At 43.7% G+C, this 21069-nt stretch overlaps 1 protein-coding gene across 1 annotated transcript in view; it reads left to right on the top strand.

Moving 5' to 3' along the window:
- The window catches only part of LOC138532852 (IgGFc-binding protein-like), a 181122-nt gene that overhangs the window by 11519 nt on the left and 148534 nt on the right, over window positions 1-21069 (top strand). Inside the window, exon 4 of the mRNA XM_069641104.1 lies at window positions 10300-10631. Coding sequence (XP_069497205.1) covers window positions 10300-10631 — 332 coding nt within the window. The remainder of the gene's footprint in view (window positions 1-10299; window positions 10632-21069) is intronic.

Here is a 21069-nt window from a genome sequence, read left to right on the forward strand (position 1 = left end):
TGCAGACGCTAACCCAAATGGCATACGTCTATACCTAAACAAACCATGTGGCGTTATAAACGCTGTAATGTCCCTACAATCTTCTGTCAAAGAGATTTGATGGTAAGCGCTCGTAAGATCCAATGTAGAAAATACATCAGCATTTCCAATACGATTTAACATTTCAGATATGATAGGGAGCGGAAAAATGTCAGTTATGATATTTTTGTTGACGTCTCTCAAGTCTACGCAAATTCTTAGTTTGCCACTTTTCTTCAATGCAACCACAATGGGGCTCACCCATTCAGATGATTCAATTCTTTCTATTACTCCCTCAGACTCCAATGATGCAAGTTCTTGTTCAACCTTATCAGCAATTGCAAATGGAATTGGCCTGGATTTCGTGTGTTTAACAGGTATTGCTCCCTTCTTGAGACGAATCCTGTGTGCAAAGTTTTTTTAGTAAACCCAATTTTGATGTCTCCACTTCCCCTACTCTAACATTCTCATTAATTTGCGCTTGGCTTCCGTTCACCATTAGGATTTGTTCTTCTTCACATGGATCCAACCTGATCCTCAGTCCAGCTTGGTCTCTCCAACCCAGTACATTCACACCTTTTTCTGCTACGTACATCTTCACTTGAGAACGTCTGTCCTTAAACTGGACAATACACGAAAACCATCCAACCATCTTGATCTTGGATCCTTCAAACCCACCAGGATTTGGTAGGTCTGACTTCTCCATCTTACTTTTGAGACCAAGTGTCACTAAATTCTTCCATGTTTTCTTGGTAATAATCGTCCAAGGTGAGCAACTGTCAACTTTCACTTTAAGTTTCCAATTATCAAGAATTATTTCACAACTCGGGCATTTAAATTCTCCAGTTGGTGGCTCACGTATCAAAAACACTCTCTCTTCCTCCGATTCTTCTTCTTCTTCCATAATAGCGGATACCTTCTTCCTCCTTCTACATGTGACCGCGAAATGACCTCTTATGCCACAATTTCCACATTTTTGCCCTAATGCTGGGCACTGTTTAGCGTATGCATAGTGACCCACTCTGCCACAATTATAGCATCTGTCTCCTTCCCTTTGTTGGGCATTCTGAAATCTATGTTCAAATTGGACTTTAGGTTCATTCTTTACCCAGTTCTTTCCTCGATTTGAACTCCCTCTCTGCTCAAAGTTTTTCACTTTGTTATTTCTTCCTGTATTAACTTCGACTTTATCTTTGTTTTTAACGTTTGCTCCACCTCTGTCCTTTGACCGTAATATGTTAACTTGGCCTTGTTCTTCTTTTTCCTGTAACTCTTTGCTACTATGCTTCTGCATGCTTTGCACAACCTCCTCTTTCTTGCTCTTCATTTCCTTCGAGCACAACTGACTGTGTTCGACCCTTTTAGCAATCGCTATGGTTTCCGGTAGGGATGGATTGCCAACCATCCAAAGTCTGTCTTGGACTAAATTGTCCTTAGAGTGAATAATGATCTGATCCCTGATCAACTCGTCAAGGGTGATACCATTGCCAAATTGGCAAGTTCGTGACAACGTTCTCAACGCCGAAACATATTCTTCAATGCTTTCGTGTTCTTTTTGTACCCGCGTATAGAATTTGTATCTATTTATGGCTACATTAGTTTCTGGCGCATAGTATTTGTCCAATTGTCTTATGGCCCTATCATGCTCATCGGCATCACCCGCCTCATCTATAGTCAATTCTGGTAGCTCCCTGAACTTCCTTTGCCCTTCCAATCCTAGTGCATGCAGTAATAATAACTTCTTTTTCCTAGACGTGAGATCTTCCTGTTCAACTGCTTGGATGTAGTTTAACCAGAATTCTTTCCATTCTGACCATATAACTACAGGTTGGCCTGGCGCCGGAAGAAAACTTGCTGGCGGTTGAATATTGATGCCTTGCATAATTCCGTAGATCAATGGTCCTTTTCAATATGTGCTCGTAAACTTCAATTCTCTCTAGATCTCAACAATTGTAGAATGTATTAATTGTTGCCACAAATTTTCAATCTCCAAAAGTACTGCTACGAAAATGAAGAGATCACTGGCTCCTCTTCATATTTCACCAATTTCTATTTGAAAGTACTGTGACGAAGATGAAGAGATCACTGTCTCCTCTTCATTTCATCTGGGCCAAGTCAGGCATCACGTGACATGTAACCTTCCTGGCGGGTCCTTTTCTCTAACCTCCAAATCTACGGCCTCCAATAATGCCCAAACCTGCACAAACTAACGCGAACTTACGCGCTGGTTCGGAGCATCTGCTCTCCCCTGCAGTTCATCCGCGGACCCGGGGTAACTGCACAAGCCAACGCAAGACCACGCACTGGCTCGGAGCGTCTGCTCTCCCTTATGCCACTTCCCTGGGCCGCGGTCAGCACGAACCTATGCAAAGCTGCGTATGAGCTCGGAGCAACTGCTCTTGACTCCGCTCCTCTTCGCGGGTTCTCAGGGCGCCGGCATCCTCATCGCCATTTGAAGTAGGCGAGGGAGACATATGAGGTAATATACTTATTTATTATACTATAAGGAATATATACCAGCGCCCCGTACTGCGTCTCCTCGCATGCTTCTTCCTCTCTTCCAACCGTCCACCACCGAAAGTTGAGCGTCACACCATTCCACAACATTCCAACTCACGCGCAGGCGGGGAGCCAAAGGTAATACATATTACGTATTTTCTCGGATAAACAAGATTACTACAAATAACCACTCCCCCCCAACATCTCCTCCATATACCTCTGCAGTCATTACTGCCAGAATCTGATTTTATAGATGAACACAACCCCCAGTGTATACCAATGTTTATTAATCGTAAACACATATTTTGAATATTGTCTAACAAAGTTGTGTTTTAAAATTTGAAACAAACTTGAACAAAAAAGGTTTAGCATAATTTATTTCAAGTTTGTTTTAAATTTTCAAACACTGAATTTTGAAAAATAAACGTTGATTGCTAGAAAATATACAAACATTCTTTGTAAAAGTATATGCATTATAATGTGCCAGAGATTCTTTTTATTCTTTTGCTGTTCCCCTGAAACTCCCCTAGATGACACTCTGGGTCCCTCACCGAAGTGGTGAAAATCCTATAACATAACATAACATAATGCATTGGATGCCTATGAAATCCAATCCACCTGCCTAACAAGTTAAATTAAAAACATAATAATAATAAAACAAATAAATAAATATTGTAGAATGTATTAATTGTTGCCACACATTTTCAATCTCCAAAAGTACTGCTACGAAAATGAAGAGATCACTGGCTCCTCTTCATATTTCACCAATTTCTATTTGAAAGTACTGTGTTGAAGATGAAGAGATCACTGTCTCCTCTTCATTTCATCTGGGCCAAGTCAGGCGTCACGTGACATGTAACCTTCCTGGCGGGTCCTTTTCTCTAACCTCCAAATCTACGGCCTCCAATAATGCCCAAACCTGCACAAACTAACGCGAACTTACGCGCTGGTTCGGAGCATCTGCTCTCCCCTGCAGTTCATCCGCGGACCCGGGGTAACTGCACAAGCCAACGCAAGACCACGCACTGGCTCGGAGCGTCTGCTCTCCTTTATGCCACTTCCCTGAGCCGTGGTCAGCACGAACCTACGCAAAGCTGCGTATGAGCTCGGAGCAACTGCTCTTGACTCCGCTCCTCTTCGCGGGTTCTCAGGGCGCCGGCATCCTCGTCGCCATTTGAAGTAGGCGAGGGAGACATATGAGGTAATATACTTATTTATTATACTATAAGGAATATATACCAGCGCCCCGCACTGCGTCTCCTCGCATGCTTCTTCCTCTCTTCCAACCGTCCACCACCGAACGTTCCGCGTCACACCATTCCACAACATTCCAACTCACACGCAGGCGGGGAGCCAAAGGTAATACATATTACGTATTTTCTCGGATAAACCAGATTACTACAAATAACCACTCCGCCCCTCGCCCCCAACATCTCCTCCATATACCTCTGCAGTCATTACCGCCAGAATCTGATTTTATAGATGAACACAACCCCCAGTGTATACCAATGTTTATTAATCGTAAACACATATTTTGAATATTGTCTAACAAAGTTGTGTTTTAAAATTTGAAACAAACTTGAACAAAAAAGGTTTAGCATAATTTATTTCAAGTTTGTTTCAAATTTTCAAACACTGAATTTTGAAAAATAAACGTTGATTGCTAGAAAATATACAAACATTTTTTGTAAAAGTATATGCAGTATAATGTGCCAGAGATTCTTTTTATTCTTTTGCTGCTCCCCTGAAACTCCCCTAGATGACACTCTGGGTCCCTCACCGAAGTGGTGAAAATCCTATAACATAACATAACATAACATAATGCATTGGATGCCTATGAAATCCAATCCGCCTGCCTAACAAGTTAAGTTAAAAAAATAATAATAATAAAACAAATAAATATATATATATATATATACACATACCCACAGTGTTTCATTCACATGGGTCTATCCAGTCATCTCATGATCTCATGAGAAAATGTCTTGCATTGAATCGTGAAAAACACCCGCCTTAGGTCATATATTCAACCATAGGTCAACCCAGTATCATAAAAGTTGGATTTATTTTATCACCATAAGAATAGGAACGTGTTCCTAATGCTGCTTTCAGTAATGGATACATGGTCAAACTGGGGACTGTGGGGTAAATTCCGCCCCAAGATACAAATGAACTGCCTCTGGCTGAGTGAAGCCCAAATGGTGCTAGTGTGGAAAAATAAGGACCACTGACTATGCTGGTGGATGGATGAACACTTAATTAGTTAAAACAGTTAAGACAGTTAAGCATACGAACATCTAATGTCAGACGGGACTGCAGCGCAAGGAGACCCCCCTCTGCACCCCCTCTTTCCTGCTTTCTTATACCTGCAAGAACCCAAGGGGCACAATGGAAAGAGGCACAATGGAAAGAGGGTGGTCTCCGTTTGGCAAGGTTACAAATTGCACTTTATTGCTAATGTGAGACAGTACCTTTTTGCCCAGCGTTTTGATGCCAGCTGCATTCGGCAGTGCTTGTTACTGTTATCTACAAAGGGCGGCACAGGCGAGAACGAGTCTTCAAGGTGATGGTACTCCCTAAATCATCTTGCTCTCTCCTCGAGGCAGGCCAAAGGCCTTGTACGTGACGACATCCTCTGGCCAGCGCTTCTTTGAACAGAAAGGCGAGAGTGAGAAACACTCTTCCCTGTGCCAAACAGGATATGCGTCAGAAGCGTGGATAGGTGGCAAGCAAGCATTCTTTAATACTGTGCGGGGCGCATCTTTGAAGGGGACATGCACAGTGGCGGTTAGTGCTTTGCATTGTGTGTCGTGAACCAGTATATACCATGGTGAGTGCAAACTGAATACATGCTTATGCAAGATGGAGGATTTAATACTGTATTGAATTTTCTTCCTCCACAGTCCCCTCCTATGAAACCATCACCCCAGTCTCATTTATTTATCTTATTGTTGGAGCAGATGTCACAATCAGGCATGTCATAGCAAACTGTGTTTTAGATAGCAAATACAACTATGAGCAAGATCTGCCCGCTAGAGGTGCCCAATGGACCCAGGATCCATGATCCAAAGGACCAACGGGCTCTTCATCGTTGTGCAAGCGAGCAACAGTGTTGCAAATGCGGGTGATACTATTGGTGATATTACTGCCGTGATTGGGTAGATACTGTGCAGTATTCACTTTTTACGACTGTGCAGGTGCCACCCTGGGTGGCTACTATAATGTGTAGGGTGATGTGATTATGGAGCACCATGGTACGGATGGCCAGCTGCTTGCTGGACAGTAAGGACAGGGTCGCAGTGGTTGCATCTGCAATTTCTTCTACCAGGTTTGACAGCTTGAACAGGTGGTCTTGGTTTATCTTAACCCCCTGGACCTCGCATTATGTATCCCTCTATAGCAAAGAAAGCTCCCCACCCTGAGGCTGTCTTTGTTCTAGGTAGTGGAAAGTGGGAGTATGGCACACTGCAGGCACAATGTATCACAGGTAACTACTCCCACCCCAGTTGTTAGGCAACCATGAGTAAGCTTTATCTCCACAGATACAATACGCCTGGGAAATTGGCTGTATATCCAGACTGGGTGGGGGTGAATCCGAAATCAAAAGCAATGGTACTGTTGTGGATCACTTTGCTAGCCCGGGCGGATGTGTAGTACTGACTCTTACTTGTCCCCATGTACTGTCCTCCTTGGTTAAAGTAGCATCAGAGACCAGTGGCCGTGGATGCAAGGCAGAGTGCGGCTGGCTGACACATAACTAGCAGAGATGAGGCAGGTTTCAGGGGTCCTTTGAGGTCCTTGTGGTACGAAACATTTCTACAGGGACCTCAGTCAGTGGACTTGGCAATTGACTTGGGGCTGAGAGTTAAGCAAGTGGGCGGACATATCTTGGGGCAAGTGTTAGCACACCCAACCGTCGGTCAGGTTGAAAATGCAGGCGTACTGCCATGAAACGTGCAAGTAGGTTTTCTTGCTCTGGGCCCAGGGATGTGCAATGTGGGGCCCTCGTTATAGTGGGAGAAGGTGCGTAAAGAGACAGTCACATTTAAAATCAGCATGAGGCGTATAATTACTACAGTGACAGACATGTATTAAGACACTTTGTTCTTGTGAGGCTCCCCGAGGATGCTGGTTTACACAGTCAGTCCAGGTCCGGGGATTGCTGGGTGCAGTGTACAGCAGCTTTGGGTGGATAGCCCTCGGGTAGCCAGGCTGGTGAGGTATAGGCCGTGGCGAGCACAGTTCAGACTATTCAAATATCTTTGAGGATCAATGCTTTCAATAGGCAGTTCCAGTGAAAGAGGCCTTATCAGGACCATGAAAGTTTGAGCGAAAGGTGAGGGTTCAAAGGGGCTGATACTTTGGTGGCAATAGTTCAAAACCAAAACCAAAGTTCCAGTGGAAGAGTTAGAGGAGAAACGGTAGTTCCAGTGGCAACAGTTCCAGCACATCTTTTGTGGGCCACCCTGCATTCACAGCATCCACAGGCACCAGAGCCAGAAAAACAGGAGGGTCAGGGAGACAAAAATAAAGACTAGCAGGTGGTAGCAGCATGGGCAATACTGCATGGCTCCCGGGGCCATGGTGGCAGTGAGGTTTCTTCTTTGCTCTGGAGCTGCCTCGGCTGGCAGAATCATGGTGACTGAGAAGCCCGATCACGTGGTGAGTAACTTTCCCAGGTGCTACTATTTCCAGTGTTTAGGTACCTCTGGTACTCTGGGTCTGGATCACTGGAAGTATCTGAAGCTGGATGGGTTGACAGGTCCAGGAGTGTCAGGCTCCTGATGTGGTGGACCAAGAGAGGAACTTGTATCAGGGTTGTTCCCTCTGTAACTCAGACCGCCTGCTGGTGGAGCTTCAGCAATAGCCCTCGCAGGGCTTTCACGATGGTGAAAAGACTCTGTAGTTGAGGGTTCTGCTGCAGTACTTGCATGTACTAGCTGATGGCAGGTCGGTCTCTGGCCTGTTGGTACATGTTGGTCTGCTTCATGATTTCAGGGTAGTTCCGGCAATGGCAAGCAGTTAAGCAGAGAAAAAAAAACACGCGATGCCGCACAAATCAGCATGCCAGTAATGGTAGCATCGGCCTACCGGTAAAGCTGCCAGAAACCCACTTAATGGCACCATCAATGCCGTTAACAACGCCGGCATCAACAACCCGTAAACAACAGTACCGTCCACACCAGAATGGGAAGTAACGTCATCGTGCCGGAACGGGAAACTCACCGTTGGCCATCTTTAAAAACACAATCCATTGCAAACCTCCACACACAGGTGTTGTCCAGTGAAGGAGCACCAAGGAACATGTCTACAGCATGTGGAAACATCCGATGGCGCAAACCAAGGTTCAGTGAGCCTGAACTAAACATGCTCGCCGACACCCTTGTGGAAAATGCAGAGGAAGTCTTTGGAGGGGACATTCGCAGGCCTGAAAGAAATATGGACTGAAGCAGCCAACAAAGCCTCAGCAGTGGGCACGACACTGAGGACTGTGAGGGACTGCCAGAAACGATGGGACGACCTGCGCCGCAGAGTGCGCAACCTATTGTCAGCAGAGCGCAGCCAGGCGCAGGCCACCAGAGGCGGACGATATTCACCACTTAAACTGCACACATAGAAAGAAAAATGTGCCTCCATCATGAACATGGACAGCATAGAGGGTTTTGGAGATGCAGAGCATGGTACCACAACCTCTGGAGAAGCAGGTGAGTGACCATAACTAACATTCCATGTACTCCATTTGTCCCCTCATGGCCAATAGTGCCTCATGCATGAATATCCCCAGACACCTGCCGCCCTGCAACGCACTGACCTGACCCTCCAAAAGAATCCAATTCCTACCATGAAGAATGCCAACAATCAACAAAGGCACAGACCACATGTCCCGTGCAATGCAGACAGACACACCGGCAGCATGCGTCAACACACATCACCGAGTCCCACATGTCCCCTGTGCATAGCACAATCAACCCCAGTCTAAGAACCATGTAGCATTGCCATCATCCATAAAGGCCCCCCTTACCCGTTCCCGCTGACAACACACCAATGACCACACCTACACAAGCATACCACTTCCCCCTCACAGGCAGCCCACACAAGTCCACAATCCAGGGCAGCATATTCATGACATCCATTGCAAAACCCAACTGCTACCCAACCGACATGCACGTCCCACAATGTGCACACACATCAGGATGCACCAACTCTGCTCCCCCCACACATGTGTGCCGCAGGATAGGGGCCCCACCATGAGCATGAAGATGTACATGACAGAAAAGTGGACATAGTGCGATGGCCGTCACATGGCTAATGACACAACAATAATGTACCCCTGCATGGTCGCCCACAGGCACCACATCATACAATGAGGTGGAGCTTGCTACTACACCAACCACCACTGCATGGCGCAACACACAGAAGAAGACCCCCAGCCTCCAGGAACCTGGATGCAGCGACAGCAGACATGGGTCCACGGCCTCCACTTCACATACCCCAGCCAACACTGCACACCTGCCAGCCTCAAGAAGAAGACAACATCTGCAGGCAAGTGCCAGCAGCAGCACGGCCATAGTACTGTGGTAGACCTTCCATGCCGGGCCAGTACACCCCATGATTGACGTATTTTAAAATCCATGTCAAAGTGCTTAGAAGAGCATTGGCTGTCCAGTGGTGGCCTGCACACCATTTTGCAAACTCTGAGGTGGTGGGCATTGCCTGGTATAGAATTATGATTGACCAGACAGTCCTCTGTCTCCGCTGAAAGACATGGGCTATCTTGGCATAGTCCGGCATCACATATTCACTTCCAAATAACATGGAAAGATGCCATTGTATCTTTCTTGCTACTCATCAGCAACTCTCTCCAAGACCTAATTGTATACGCTAGTTTGCAGGTGTACTCCCTCATTCAGGTAATGTTAGGAGACCAGTTGGAATATTACTTTGACCAAAACAGAAGGACTCTTTTCCTGCAACGGTCTACTGGTAAAGAATACAGTCCTTATAATTATTGTTCAATTTTAAGATCTATTAAAAACAGTATGATGTGTCACTCCAAATTGCTCTAGCAGTGTATTGTGTTCCAACCTATGTTATTTGCTATTCTGAAAAAGGTTCCATGTAATTTCCACAAAGTACATTTTTAAATCAATATTTTAATGGGAACAAATGTCATAGGTTGGATGTGTCATCATGTCTGGTTGAATATGCATCCACAAGAATTAAGCTTCCATGGTGAACTGAAATCCCATTTCCAAACTCCACTATTCTTGTGATCAGATGGCTTGCAATCAATAATAATAAAAAGAAACAAATCCAAAGGTAAAAGTAAAAATAAAATGGAATAAAGGTCCAAAAAAAGACAGAGCGTAGGGTTGAGCAAATGTAAGGGTAAAAGGGGAATAAGGCGTGGAACCCCTTACACGACCCCCTAAAGCAGGGTTGTCCAACTCCAGGCCCCGACGCTCTGATACATGTCAGGTTTTCAGGATACCCCTCATAAATATTCATGAGATACATTTGCTGACAATGATTCTCAATGTATGCACATTTTTCCTCGTGAATAATAATGAGAGATATCCTGAAAACCCGTTAGGATCCCGACGCTCGAGGCCTGTAGTTGGACAGCACTGCCCCAAAGTGTCATTTAAAAAGGAAAGGCACAGAATTTGATCACGTCAGTCGTGAAAAATGCAATTCACACTTCTGACATACAACAAATCAGTCTTCCAAAGGAGGTCAGATACATTAGTCATGTCTCAATAATTCTGTTTTCTTTTTCAGATCCGTGTAAGGCTAAGAAGTGCAGAGAAAAGGAGGAGTGCAAACTGATTGATGGAAAGGCCCAATGCATTCCCCAGTTCACCAGCTCATGTTGGGGCTGGGGCGACCCACACCACCACACCTTAGACGGGCTTGACTTTGACTTCCAGGGCACATGCACTTACACCCTCATGAAATACTGCGGAAATGACCCCACCCTGGTCCCCTTCAGCATCGAGGCAAAGAATGAGATCCGAGGAGCAATCAATAGTGTGTCCTATGCTGCCAAAGTTACAATCCATATGTATGGCAGGACCATATCCATGAGGAGGAGTGACTATCCAGATATCAGAGTGAGTTATAAATCACAAAGACCAAAAACAATATTTGTGTGGGTGTGAGATCTGTATACGAGTGTGTAACATGTCCAATGAGATATGTTTGCGTAGGTCATGGGCCAATGTAATGTGAATATGTGTGCACTCTTCTGGTGTACACTATCACTAAACGGCAAGGAAGAGTTTCTTAGAGAACAGGAAAGCAGTCCTGGACAGATTGTATTGCTCAAGGGGAATGATAGTTGTACGTGCATTAGTGGAATGGGGCCCACCCATGGCGTACCAACCACTTTTGACGTGTTTTTGTCCTTTGAGCCCATTCAGCATTTGATAATTAACTGCTGTCGTCAAACCCCTTACTCGATGCGAATAATCAACCATAGGATGTGCAGGGTGCCTAAAGAAGAGGGAGGAGTTTGGGGTTACTGATCCTATGAAGTAGTCCTTAAATGATAGCATTCCACTGATGATGTTCTTGCGATTTTCCCCCAAGGGAAATATTCCAGGAGCCCCTGAAGTCCTTGCGGTACTTTGATTTTGATCACAATTGTCCACAGTAGTTGTGTATTTGGCCTACTCGATGCATTGGCAATTGATTTATTAGTAGAGGTGGATGGGGGCAGATTTATAGGAATGTACACATCCCTATTTCCATTCCATAAATGATCAAACATGTTCTGCTGAATACAAACCCTTAACAGTCCAGACATCTTTCTGTTTAGCTTAGTTTGTTGCAGATGTTTAGATCCTCCAAACCCGTGAGTAAGATGTTCTATTCCTCTATGTAATGTCATGCATATGCAAAACAAGCTTGGCCCACCCCAAAAGGGGCAGTGCCTGCTCTGTAATGGCTGCAGGGTTGCCCAGGGTAATGCCAGAGGTTAAGATTAATTCCAAACCTTCCAGTCATCACCTCTTTTGTTTTAGCTATCTTTTGCATGCCCGTACGTGCTGGGCCTAAAGACCCAAGCTTCTCCTCACTGATGACGCCCAGTGAGGCGAAACACTTCTGGGGATGCTTGTGGTCTGGTGCAGAACAGAAGGGATGTGAGCAAGCAATTCAGACTAGAGGCCACATTTGGGGTGGGACCAAGCCTCATTTGCATTTGATCTTTGCCCTTTCTGTCATGACTTGGCAGATGAAGGACGCTACACGTTGCATGCTACTCATCCCCTTTCTTTCACCTGGAGGGTTGCCCAGAGCGATGCCAGAGGTTACGATTTATTCAATTTCAAACCAGTGTTCCGAACCCCCATTTTTGTTTGGTCAAGCTCGGATCTGATTCAAGCCTGTTCACCCATTCCAGGTTTTTACCGTTTGCTGCTCTATCCAGACTGCCTCTGTTATTGCTTCTGTCATTTCATTTCACATTGTGCCGCATTTTAGCACACATATTAGTAATGTATGGCCTCATTACAGCTATGAGGTAACAGAACAATGGGCGGTATCCCTCTATGCTGCCTATTATCCCCCACCTCAATGAAGCGCCACTATTCCAGGAAATACCCAGCTGGAAGAATTGTAAGAACACACTTCGAGCACTATCCTTGAAATAGTGCATGTGTTTAATACCACCATATTGGATCTTGAAATCACACAGACAAATATGCAAAAACTCCTTAATAAAATGCCTGCAGCCCAAGGCAGGTGGTAGTGACAGGAAGGGCACAACAAAAGAAAAAAAGCTGGCTGCGAATTGGCAGCAGAGTCTACCATAAAACCTGCCTAATTTCAAACCAAGCAAAATGTGAACAAAGAATTGTCAGAGAACGTTAGGCTGTTGCGATCCACCGGCGTGTGATTTAAGGAAGCAGTTCGCAATGGAAAGAAAATAATTGTACTGAATTGGATAATGGAGAGGAAACTAAAAGTGGACTTCTTGCTGGTGGAGATGCTGAGGTTGGCCTTTCTGGTGAGGTTGAACATTAATGCAAAATGCCCGGAAACAGCATTACATGACACCTATGGGGACGTTTCGGAATTGCATGACTGAAAAATGAAGACAAAAAACCGACTCTTTGAATACCATTTTGCTCCACTAAAACCTAAGTGTCTCCATCTGGATCCCCACGCTCCCATTCTTCTCTGTTAATCACAGAGCTCTGCTGCCTCGACACCTTGCTTACAGCCCACTGGGTGCATCCCTATGAATCCCTATGAACAGAATTCTGCTGCGTCCCAGCTCGGTGTGCTCTTGATAAATCCCATACATATATTACGAGGAGTGGAAGGAGTGGCTGTGATTCACACATAATAATTCCAAATAACCCCTTCCTTATTTTAATGAGTGTCTGTTCTCTCTCTCTCTCTCTCTCTCTCTCACACACACATGCTTTTTAAAGTTATGTAGGAATACCGTTTTAATTAAAATAATTTTCCAATTATTGGGTGTGTTATCTGGACCCCACTGTGGATAAAATACAGTGTATCCACGTTGTTGTTTGTTTTATTACACGGTCAATGCTGTAGGTATTTCACCCAGGGCTGTGACTTTTTTACAGCAAGCTGGAGGATACCGTCAATGTACAGATGGCGTGTGATGTAACCCTGATCATCACCCACAGAACATGGTTCCTTGCCTGGGTAAACCTAAAGTGCAATGGACCGGTGCAGCATAGACCCCACTGAGGGTCAAGGAGGCACACTGGGCAGATGTATGTGGCTCATTGGTAATTCACCCCATCACATCATGTGGCCTGCCTACACCACTTTCCCCTTAGTCTTCACTCACCACCTACTCCACCTCAGTTTCACTCTCTGTCACACCACAGCTCATTTGCCTCTTTCAGTGTGCAAGATGAAAGAAATGCACTTGGACATTAGATGCCAAAGCACTGAATGATATGAATGCAAGTAGAGCCACAGATGGGTGGGTATCTCCTCACCAAATTGCTGTAATATCCATCATTTTGACTGGATCTTCATTGCTGCTCTGGGTAAGGACACCCGTTGGGGATACCAGGACATCATAAATTCAATGAGACCCATGTCCGGACACTTAGAAGTATCAATAGATCCTTTGGCTACCTATAGCCATGGTGCAGGCACCTTCATTGAATGGGGTGACACATTGTTGTGTTGAAGAAGTGTTGAAGGATGAAGCGAACAGGTACTCTCATTAAGTGTATACTTATTTAATGACTTTATCAAGTATTATAACATGGGAAGCGAACTATGCTTCTTTAACTCTTTCCCTTCAACTGTCCGCCTTCTCATCTGTCTCGAGCTGTGTGCTCTCCCTCTTTCTTCCACACATTGTCATCGGATTCCATGACACAGTGTGCAACGTTGCATGCTACACATCCCCTTTCTTTCACAGAAGTACCCCTTCCACTCTATTGAGTGTACTCAGTTAGGTAACTTAGTCTTCGGTAACTTCTTCCAAACTGCAATGTAGAAGAAGGCATATCTGCTGTACCAGAGAAGTAATCACCACCATAGAAAACTCTTTCCTTTCTCTCCTCAGATTTTATTGTCATAACTCTGTCCAAGTTCCACATTCTTCTATCTTTTGCCTTTACAGCATGCTGAACACTTCTACAACCTCGATGGGTTTCGACCATTGACAACCATCAGCCCTCAACACTTATGGCACTTTGATCTTGACCCAACTTCCTCCCCTCACAGGAGAATGCTTCACAAATTTCCTGTTATCATACAAAACTCTGTTCTTCATTTGTTTGCACCTGATGTTTCCTTCCACACCTTCTAAACTTACCTGCATGCCAGCTACCTCACCCATCCAACCTGGAAATAGCTTCATAATTCCCTTCATTCCTCTGCTATCCTCAAATGGTGAGACTCCAGTGGTACCGTGTGGCCTATGCCCAATTATCGTCTTTCTTACTACACTCTTACAGTCTCTCCCATTTGACCATGCCCACCTGATAGCTTCTGTAATTTTCCTGTTATATCTTTCCACAATTCCATTGGTCTGTGGGTGGCATATGGCACTGGTTTTGTGTAAGATGGCCCTTTCCTCCCAATACTTCTCAATCTCTCTTGACTTAAATTGCAGCACATTATCCATGAGAATCTCTCCTGGATACCATTCACACAGTAGTTGTTCATTATTCTTCATTTGCATTTTACTATTTCTTGATGTCCTTCATGTCTTAGTCGCACAATTTGTTCTCTTAGTTCCTCAGGTGGAACCAACTTGTCTCCTCTCATAACAATGCCATCTAAAACACATAGTTCTTCCTTGATATTCCCAAAAGCTTCCACTCCTGATTTTTGCGCAGATTCTTTGTTTAGTCTTCCTTCCATCAATTCATTAATAACAATTTTCTATTTGACATATCTTTCACTTGCCTCAAGCCACTCTTGTTTTGATATTAAAGGTTCCTCTCTTTCACAAATGTCATCTTGTTCCTCTCCTTCCTTCTCTTGTTCTACCTCAGTAGTCATCCGCGATAAACAGTCTGTGGCATAATTTCCTATTCCTGGAAAGTATTGGATCATGAAGTCGAACTGTGGCAGTCTGGATACCCATCTTCTTATCCTTCCTGATACTTCGTCCAAACCTTTTTTGGATAACACCTCAACCAAAGACTTGTGGTCTGTATGTATTTCAACAGTGGTACCCCATATGAAGCTTCTAAATTTGTCAATAGCCCACCTTATAGCTAGAGCTTCTTTTTCTATTGTTGTATAAGCCTTCTCTGATCCTTTCAACAGCCGGGAGGCAAACGCTATTACTACCTCTTTCCCTTCTTTGATTTGTGTGAGAACAGCACCAAATCCCACATTGCTTGCATCTGTGGTAATTAATGTATGACAACCTCTTTTACAGGTATGCAATGCCATTGCTGTTGTTAAAGCTCCCTTTATGTATTTAAACTCATCTGCACATTGGTCATTCCAATCAAATTTCACATTTGTCTTTAACATACTTCTCAGGGCGCTTGTATGATCGGCAAATCCTCTAACAAATTTGGAATAGTATTCTGTTATTCCTAAAAATGTCCTAACATGTTCTTTACAATTTGGGGTACTCATGTGTTCTATTGTGTCAATCAAATCTTTCTTGGGAAAGATCCCCTTTGGGAAATTACATGACCCAAGTATTCAATTTCTTTCCTTCATCTTTGACTTTTCTTGGCTGAGGGCCATTCCAATATCATTTAGTCTCTTGAGGACTCTATCCAGTCTTTTGTCATGCTCTTTCTTGTTTTCAGCTTATACCACCACATCGTCTTGTAAAGAAATCACACCCTATTCTCCTTCAAATAATCTGTACATTATCTTTTGAAAAACAGAAGCTGCAGATATGAGACCAAATGGCATCCTTTTATATGGAAACAGGGCCTCTGGTGTTATGAACACTGTTAGATGTCTTGATGCCTTATGCAGTTTGATCTGATGATACACTGAAGTAAGATCAAGTGTTGAAAACACTCTCACTGGTCCCATCGTTGATATAAATTCATGGATATTAGGTAGTGGGTGACTTTCTAGAATTACACATTTGTTGAGTTGACTGAGGTCTACACAAACTCTGACGTTCCCCGTGCTTTTCCTCACTACTACCAGTGCTGACACCCATTCAGATGCATCAATGCTCTCTATAATTCCTTGTTCCTCTAACTTCAGCAGTTCTTTCGTCACTTCATCTCTCATTGACAATGGAACATTCCTAAGCTTCTGGCAACTGGTTTGCTGCCTTCACTCAGTAATATGTGATGTGTGAAACCACTCAAACATCATATTTTGTCTCTAAATAATTTTTCCGGTATCCTTTTAATATCTTTTTTTACTCCTTGGACTGTGAAAACGGATTCTTCTGCATTTGGATCTAGCCTCACTTTTAAGTGTTTCTGATGCATCCAACTGAGAGTGGGGTTGCTCTTTTCTTTGAGACATACATGCGCTCTTGCGCTATTCTTCCTTTGAAGTGGAGAGTTGCACTAAACCACCCAATTAGGTCAATTTCCCCCCGCCATCCCCTGTAGGCTCTTGGATTAATATCTACCTCATGTAGATACTTGGATCCAATTTCTTTCCACACCTGTTCTGGAATGAGCGTATACTTGGCCCTGGAGTCAGGCATCATCACTATTGGGGTACCATTGACACGCACAACAGCCTTGGCGCTGTCACCCTCTCCTTCTTCATTCCACACTGTATGTATGCACTCTTCCCCATCATCACTTTCTCCATCATCAATCCAGTTCGTGCTTGCATTCTTATTACTGTAGCATTTGTCTAGATGGCCTTTACCATTGCAGGACAGTTTGGATTGTTAGCCCAATGTGAGGGGCTGTCACATCTGTAGCATGTTCTGACAGTCATTCTTTCTCTTGCTCTTTGTCTCCCCCTCCCTTGTTGGAAATCCATGGTTGAACTTCTTCTGATTTCGCTATTGACTCCTTCTCTGTTGTCACTGTACCATTATATTCTCACATGTTGACCCTCAATTGTAGTAATCAATTCATTGCTAATGGGTCGAGGTGTGCCAATAGGGGAGCTTTTTTACAGATATCTCTTTCACTCTTCCTTCTAATGTCCTGACACATTTATCCATGTGTTCAACTTCTTTTGCCATGTGTAAAATAGTCTCTAGTGGTGAATCGTCTTCTGCCCATAATCCTTCTCTCACTTTGCTGCTACTCACTCTAGCATAAATTGATCTCTGAGTCTCTGATCCAATTGTTGGTTGAAATTACATATTCTTGCTAGTTTTCCTAGAGCTGTGATGTATTGTTCTACATTCTCACCTTCTTTTTGTACACGTTTCCCAAATGTATATCTTTCCAAGATAGTGCTTAGTTTTTTTTTCATAGTGCTTTGTCATTTTCTTTGCTGCTTTTTCATATTCATTTATGTCTTGTCTCTCTTCACCCGTTAATTCTGGCAGATCTTCAAACTTTGCTTGTCCAGCTGACCCTAAACAATGTAGAAATAGTGTATTTTTCCTTTCTACACTATAGTTTGTTCCACAAACTATGTTGGTATAATGCTTGACTCCTTTGAGCCATCTTCTCCAAGGTATAGTTGGTTCATCAATTTACGGTCGAAACATTATCGGAGGAGGTAAACCCTGCATTACTATATCTCCTACAGCCGTGGTGATTGCTGCTTATTTAGTTGCAGCATTAATAGGATGTAGGAGAAGAAGAAAGAACATTTTTATTTTTTACTGGGATGAGTAGAAGTGAGTTTGAGTGTTATGAAGGAAGTGCCTGACTTCCTAAATTGGCTGCCTTGCGCCTTGCGCCTGATGCCAATCGCAGAGTGTCTGAGGGTCCTTTTCTCTAAAGGGGCTTATCAGCACCCTTTCCTCTTTTTTATTTTTTATAAATTTAAATTATTCCATGGGTGTCAGAGCATGTAGTGCCACTGCTGTCACTCTCTCACTTATGGTAGGGCCTCCATTGGGGTGCTGATGCTGGGCAGAGTTTGCTGACTCGCTGAGGTGAGTTCCCTTGTCGCCACTTCTGTAGTGTTGAAGGATGAAGCGAACGCGTACACTCATTAATTGTATACGTATTTATTGACTTTATCAAGTATTATGACATGGCAAGCGAACTCCGCCTCTTCAGCTCTTTCCCTTCAACCGTCCTCCTTCTCATCCACCTCGCACTGTGTCCTCTCCCTTTTCTTTCCACACTGTCTCATTGGATTCCATGACACAGTGTGCAACATTGCATGCTACACTTATGTACACTCCTGAGAAGATTGTGAAAATAAGGTGAGGTTGAAGATAATGGGGATGCCATATCACCACATGCGGTGCTGGTGCACAGTCCTAACATTCCAGGAATTAACAGACAATCTATACAACACAAAGGTTAGGACCGGATACAATTTTTCCAGTGTATTTCTGCAGTCAATTACAAAAACACATACATATATCTAAACACAAACCATTTGCAAATGTATTTTTAGGTTTTAGGCAGGTGTCTGATAATCATTTAGAACAACATAGATTTTCACCTAAAAAATGATGACCTTCTACTCATACACATCTTTTTATTATAAAAAACACATGATATTGGAAGGAAAGTAGGGTTAGTGATTGCAATATTTTAAACTATGTAAACAAACATATAGGTCACGTATACACATATTTAAAAAGAATGTGGACAAACATAACTACACATTTAGAAAAACTATGGATATCGAAAAACATTTTTTGACTCTCAGTCCATGATCTATTCTCATCCATATTAAATTGTGAAGAAATTTCATCTGCACAGGTGTGAAAGCCCAAACCTTTTTATTTTTATTGTGTGACATGACTCTAGTTTTTGTTTCTCAAAAACTGAGCTTTCCCAATCAGGTCTAGCTTTCTTAATGCTCCAGGCTGAAAAATTATAGTGTGCATGTGTTCTCTTGACTGAGCCCTATCTACAGACACACCAGCCTCTGCCAGGCAATTTGACAAAACAACAGAGCCTCATGTGCATTCCTAAAATAGCCTGCTGGAATCTAAATTATTTGAACAGCCATTAGTTGCTTTTAACTGCGGACCCTGATCATATACATTATACATAACTGTGTATTTGCATGTCCTGGTGGCAGTTTGGTTAAATATACAATACAAAGCTATTTCTGATTTGATATAGTGGTCTACGAGGAACTACAAATACGTATTGCCAAAGCAATCTGATACAATTTAATTATCAACTGGTTCCCTGTGACTCCTGTAAATGTCACAGATTTTGTGTCTAATTGTATTGTTGTCTGGGACGACAGGATTTACTCACAAAAGAAGGTTAGCCCAACCCAGGTTGGTCTTCGTTCTCTCCTAGGAAGACTTAACCCATCCCCAGAGGCGTCCCTAAGGGGTGGAATAGAGGCTGATGTCTCAAGGGAAGCTCTGACGGAAAGGGGATGTCACACCAGAGGGATAATGGCTGTAGCGTCTTTGATCTCAGGCAGCCACAGGGGGTGTCTGGGGGGAGATTATAGAGTAGCCCAGGAGGAGGATTGATTACACCACCTTGAAAATACCTAGACAACATGTCCTTCCTAACGCCACTCCCAACTTCCTGGAGAGAAGGAGAGAAGGCACTCTTGTATCTCACATCAGAAAGCAAGACACGTGTTACAGAAGCTAAGATTCAGCTCTTACAAAGGCATGAGAATAACCAATCCACTGTAGCAACATATTATACGATGGGGTTAGACCCCATAACCACTGTAGGCTGAATCATCTTTGGACTCAAAAAGCAGGATTTTGCTCGATCTTTATTGGAGTATCACTTATGGCGACAATGTCTCAGCAACCTGGCAAGATCTTCATTGGCACCAGATCAAAAGAGCTGCACCATTCATGTTGTGCCTGCTTCACCTTTATGATTGTGATCACTGCTGGTTTAGTTGTAGTGTGGCGATGAGTAGGAGTTTGTAAACCACTGGTCATACCTGTACTACTACAGAAAAGTAGTCAGTTCATCACAGAGATACACAAGCAGTCCTTTGAACCTCATACAAGTGCTAGAGTATTGAACATGTAACAAAACAAACATAAACCGTGTTGACACTGTGTATTTCATCCACAGTGGATTGAAGCTATTGATTCTACCACAACTAGACTTTTCAAAATGGATTTCATCTGGACAGAAATAATTTTAACTCAAAAGAGTAGTCTCACAAATCTGGCTTGTGTAAGGAGTAAGGAGGTTTAAAATGAGAGTGAGAGAGAGAGAGAGAGAGAGAGAAAGAGAGAGAGAGAGAGAAGGTATACTTTATTTGAATATATGTTGTCTATCATGGTTTTACTGACAAAAGGTCACCTATAATCATATAATCATTCACAACATGCTGCTATTCCTCTAGAGCTGGAGTCTGCAACCTGTGGTTCTCCAGATCTGTTGGACTACATCTCCCATGGTCCTTTACCAGCGATTGTGCTGGCTAGGGGGATGGGAGACCCCAGCTCCAGAGACTTCTATTGCTTTGTTATTTTCCGGGTTTTGAATCACAGCCATTCCTTTCACTCCTCGTAATGTATGCATGTGATTTATCATGCGCAAACCAAGCTGGGAAGAAACGCAATGTGTACATCGCGATGGACCCAGGGGGTTAAGAAACAGTGTTGAAGTGGCAGAGGAACTGGGAGGGATAGGTGGAGCATGGAAGGATGGGGATTTCGGGGGGGTATTAGGATTGAGTAGAGCGATCAGCGAAAGCCACAATGTTGTTTCAAGGGTAGGGTCTTGAGGCTCATCTTGAAGGGGAGAACAGAGGGTCCATGCTTATCTGATTTGGTAACTTGTTCCAGAGATGGGGGGGCAATGCAAGGAAAGGCCTGTTTCCCCAGTTTGCAGCTCTTTGTTTCCAGCCTGGGCATGTTGTGGCTTCTTCTGGGGGTACTCTGGCCTCAGAAGTTGGTGATTGTCTCTGCCAAGTTGAGTGATGTGTTGATTGTCACCACTTTGTGAGTGGTGTAGATTTTTCTTTACGCGGTGCGTGCTTGAAGGGGTAGTCAGTGCTGCTCCTTGA

This window comes from Ambystoma mexicanum, chromosome 1p (genome assembly GCF_040938575.1).
Source record: "Ambystoma mexicanum isolate Mex_15411 chromosome 1p, UKY_AmexF1_1, whole genome shotgun sequence".
Lineage (NCBI taxonomy): Eukaryota > Metazoa > Chordata > Amphibia > Caudata > Ambystomatidae > Ambystoma > Ambystoma mexicanum.